The sequence below is a fragment of the Hippocampus comes genome, unplaced genomic scaffold (assembly GCF_001891065.2).
Source record: "Hippocampus comes isolate QL1 unplaced genomic scaffold, H_comes_QL1_v1.1 scaffold156, whole genome shotgun sequence".
NCBI lineage: Eukaryota > Metazoa > Chordata > Actinopteri > Syngnathiformes > Syngnathidae > Hippocampus > Hippocampus comes.
In genome coordinates this window covers 4,466,800-4,471,470 of record NW_017805744.1, presented here as the reverse complement: position 1 = coordinate 4,471,470, position 4,671 = coordinate 4,466,800, and the positions used below count along the sequence as shown (strand labels likewise).

The 4,671-nt window shown below is 41.5% G+C and overlaps 1 protein-coding gene across 1 annotated transcript; it reads left to right on the top strand.

Annotated features, from left to right (window-relative positions):
• Positions 1-1,809: 1,809 nt before the first annotated feature.
• On the top strand, positions 1,810-3,340 carry mid1ip1l (MID1 interacting protein 1, like). Its single transcript, XM_019884105.1, has 2 exons — positions 1,810-1,975; positions 2,151-3,340. Exon 2 carries the CDS (start codon positions 2,212-2,214, stop codon positions 2,743-2,745), a length of 534 nt encoding a protein of 177 aa, XP_019739664.1. The 5' UTR covers positions 1,810-1,975; positions 2,151-2,211; the 3' UTR covers positions 2,746-3,340.
• Positions 3,341-4,671: the final 1,331 nt, after the last annotated feature.

Here is a 4,671-nt window from a genome sequence, read left to right as displayed (position 1 = left end):
GGGGAAAAAACATAATAAAAGGTGAATTCACATAACTTGTGTGTCCTCGACATGTTTTACATTAATCAGAAAAAAAAAAATTCAAATTCTTTGTCCTCATTGACCGGCGTTCTGGAGGCCTGATTACAATCGCTTCACCCCAGAGTGGCTACATCTCAAAAAGCTTGGCTGCCATTTGCATCTTTCCTAAAACAATGATGCAGTACTGTACTGTATTTCCAGATCTCATGTGACCATGCACGAACATCATACAGATTAACAAAGTGACTTCCTGTGGCAGTATTACAGTGCTTGGTTGCGAATGTGTTCCATTTAAAAGAATCACCTGAATACAGTTAGATTGTTTCTTTTATGGCAGAATAACGAACACTGTACTAAATTTCCCCCATGGATACCATTGTGTGAGTGGATCAAAAATACCCTTGTACAAACTTCAATGATACACTTAATCATTGTTCGTTGTAAACTTCAATTGCTCAGATATGGTGGATGTTATCAACTCAACTCATGGTCCAAACCATGAGGTGCAATAAAAAAGGTTTCAATACAAAGGCTGTATCACAATGTTTGGCTTTGCAAATGTTAAATGATAAACCTATTGGTCCATTAGTATCTATGCACAATATCAGTAAAATATGAGCTTAACTATCTTTGTAACGGCAAAAATATTTTCAATACAATCTTTGTATTGTTGCCAAAAGACGTGTCTGGTGACTTTTGGTTTCAAGTTGAGCATTTAGACGTAGGATGAAGTTATCGCTGTGATTTAAGATCATATTTTGCAATGCACTGTTCCAGACAACTTGAGGTACAATTGCATGTGTTCCAATATTGTCCAAGAGATGTATTTCATTTTCGACCGTCACAAAGGCTGTTTTTATTCCATTCTAACTTGTTGGGGTGAGCTGATTCTGATTTAGTAGTTGAATAAATAGACAATGCTCTCAGGACGATGCATTGCAATTCAACAACGCTGCAAACTACAACCAAAAAAAAAAAAGCATGTTTAATGAATACCACTAATCATGGGCGTTGATTTGATGAGGGGAACGGAAAGACATTCTGAGTGGGCCCCCCTGAAAGAAAAATAACGTTATTTGAAACATCATTTTTAAAGTGACAATCAAGTTCATAATTATTATTAATTATTATTATTATTAGTAGTAGTAGTATTGTTGTATTAGTCACATCGGAAACGTTTTGCTTTTTTTTGTTGAGTCTGATGACATTTGATGACGTCCTGACCCATCGTCACGTTTGAAAGTCAGTTGTGTCGACAACGTACACTAACTGAAATGTAATGTAATGTACTGTGTGAGAACATAACACACGAAACGGCTCATATTTTGGGGAAAGATCAAGGAATTTCAGATCACTTAATTTAAACGTGACAGCGTTTTTGAAACGTCAAAAGGATGAGCGATGAACCAAACACTGGGTGGCGCTCGCGGCCTACAAAAGTTAGCTGTGAGACGTAACGTTTTAAAGCGATAGTGGGCAACTATATTCTGTGGACACATTGTGTGACAAAGAGCCGTCGTCGGGCCAGAGTATGAATAATTAAAATAATGATTTCAAAAATAAAATAAAAATATGTATGTGCCGGTTGTTAGCTTCGACGTTCCATGTTCAAAGATGCTGACGACGAATTGCGCTGCTGAAAGACCTTTTGATTGACACGAGTCTGGTGACTCACGATTGGTTTAAACTAGATCATACGCTCTCAAGGCCCGCCCTTATCCGCCTCCCCGGTCAATGGGATCAGCGCAAACGAACGGGTGGGCGGGATTTGGCTCGCCGCACCGCAACTCGCCGGCTGTGAGGCATATAAAAGGAATTCAGGCATTTCTCAGACAAGGAAATTTTTCCGTTTCCTTCACGACTGGTGGTTACCGGAGCTCCCCAAATTAAGGACTTGGGATATATTTCTACCAGTGTCCCAACAGGCAGTCAATCAAGCTTTCACAAAATTCAGGTAAGTTCTTTTTTTTTTCCAGGTCGAATCATTCACCCTTAGTTTGTTTGATGCAGGAAGTCAAGGTCATACTACACATTAAAAATGGATTGATCTCAGTGTATAGTTGAAAGTAAAAATGAAAATACATCGACTGTTTAGGCCATCTGATCAATATTTGACACCTCCCTTGCAGCTCCAGCCTTAACGCCACCTGCCAGCCACACTGTGTAACCAAGCCCCGGAAGCCTTCAGCCATGATGCAGATCAGCAGCGACTCGGCCGCCAACAAGCACTCCCTCCTTAACGTCATGCACCGCTTCATCGCGGCGGCCAATAACATGGACGAGACCATCATGGTGCCGAGCCTTCTGCGAGACATGCCCCTGGAGGAGCAGGCGGCCAGCCAGACGGAACCCAACAACAACAACAACAACTACAATAACCACCACCCCGATCATGACGATGTGCAGTGTCCCAGCAAGCAGCAGAGGGACATGTACGAGCACTACCTGCTCCTCAAGTCTATAAAGAATGACATGGAGTGGGGTCTGCTCAAGCGGGAGATGAGCAGCGGTGCCAGCTTTCTCGAGATGGCTGTCAAGCAGGAGGAACAGCAGCAGAAGACCATCCCGGGGGCGCTGCCCCTGGACGACAACGCCGACCTGGAGCGCCAGTTTCACTTTCATCTGCGCGGACTCTTTGGTGTTCTGTCCAAACTCACCTTGCAGGCAGACCACCTCACCAACCGATACAAGCGAGAGATCGGTGGTGGAAACTTTATGAGATAGAAAGCACCTTTTTTTTTCTCCTTGTCCTGCTCCTCATAGCCTTTCTTCCTCCTCCCTCGGGACTGCTTGACGTGATGGGAAATGTCACGGGAATTCTCTTGGCAACGGAGCGGGGCCGTCAGCACTCCATGTCCTCCCCGTCTCCCTCCCTCCCTTCCTCCCGACATAAACCGGTGACGCCTGCGGCACGTTGTCGTCCTGCCTAAGGAGGACTCCCATTTTGAGTGCTTGGTGGAGGTTTAACTGTCCTGATGAAGCACAGCAGATCTGCTTTGTGCCCACTGCAGATTCCCCCATGAATTTATGTGCGAATAAAAGGTTTGACTGTAGGAGAAATTGAATGCTGGTTATTCTGTCCCTCCTTTTTTTTTTTTTTGTAATTTAATTTTAAAATATGTTACTGCTGAGCTTGAAGGGCTCCCTTCACTTCAGTGTGACTGCAACTTGGCGTGCCTTGACTGTTTTGGGCCCTGTTAATTTGCATCCCTTTTGTCTAATTGCTCAAATGCTTCGACAAGGTCTTACAGCTCATCTTATTTGTCCTCAAATGTATTTTATATTGTGCAATTGAATAAATAAATAATTGTGACCTTTTTATGTGGGCTTGTTTTTCTTTCTCTTCAAAGACAAATTTCACCGTGGTTCTCAAAAGTGCAGTGGTAGCTACATGGGTCTCAAAAGTTAAGTGTGGCTTTTTTTCTACAATTCTATTCAATTGTGTGCAACACATTTTAATCAAAAAAGGTTTCTATGTATCTCTACTTATGCACAGTGTTACTGTTCAAACTGTGTCATGCTAAAGCGGCTTACAATACCTTTTAAATACACTTAATACCAGTATGAGGGTGTAGAAGAACTAAATGTATTCAATAACATTTAGACATAGGAGGCGCCTGAATTTTAATGTCATAATGGTGGTACTTGGACAGCCATTTTTTTAAACCGTCTGTAAAATGTTTACAAACTACTGCATTGAACTGAACAAGTGCTTACAAGGTGTGCAATGTGGGGCAGGTAGAGCAGCTTTGTGTGGCGCTCATCGGGGGGATTTACCAGGGATTTACAAACAGGAAAGGATTCCTCTTAATTTAGCACGCTGACTTAACGCGACTGGCTAGTTGCCTTGGAAGTGGAGGATCTTGGACTCTTCATTAGGTACACCTGACCAATGTTGACTTCAAAGTCAATGCCGGTCAGTTTTAAGCAGGAGAAGGGAACTCCGGTTCCACGAGAGCAATATCCTGCCTGTTTTCGATCCCTCCCTACTCCAACACACTTGATTCAAATAAACAGTTCATCAGCAGGCCTGAAATGATCATGAACAGCTGAATCAGGTGTGCTGGGAGTAGGAAGGGATCTAAAACGGTCAGGATATGGCTCTCGAGGAAACAGAGTTTCCTACCCCTGCTAGGATATGCCATTTATAGTTGGAAATATAAATTTGGATTAATACGCTTGATCACTTTGAACAATTACAATCTACATGATAAGGTACAACAAAAAGTTGAATTCTCCATCCATTTTCAGGACCGTTTAGCCTCACATACTTTTTAAAAGCATGAATGAATTCGCCTCAGTGAGGACTGAGCTTTTAAAGATAAGACAGGAAATTTTGATTGCAGTGGTTATTGATCGGGGTCAGAATGTTGAATAATCGGCTTTTTTTTTTTTGTGATGTCTGACGCTTTGGGATTATTCAACATGTTCAACTGGGTTGAATTGACATTACTGGCACACAGTGGCGGACCCTGAGGGCCAGCAAGGCCTTCTCTGCTGGCCTAAACATTCTCATAAAAGTAAATTTACTTTTATGTATTTTATGTTATTTTATAATTTATGTTATTTATTTTCATAAATATGTAAACAAAATTATTATATATATTAATAATAATAATATATTAATAATATATGGAAATAATAATATAT

What these genes read in the sequence shown, in the direction of transcription:
- mid1ip1l (XM_019884105.1), top strand. Translation starts at nt 2,212, where the DNA reads ATGATGCAGATCAGCAGCGACTCGGCCGCCAACAAGCACTCCCTCCTT.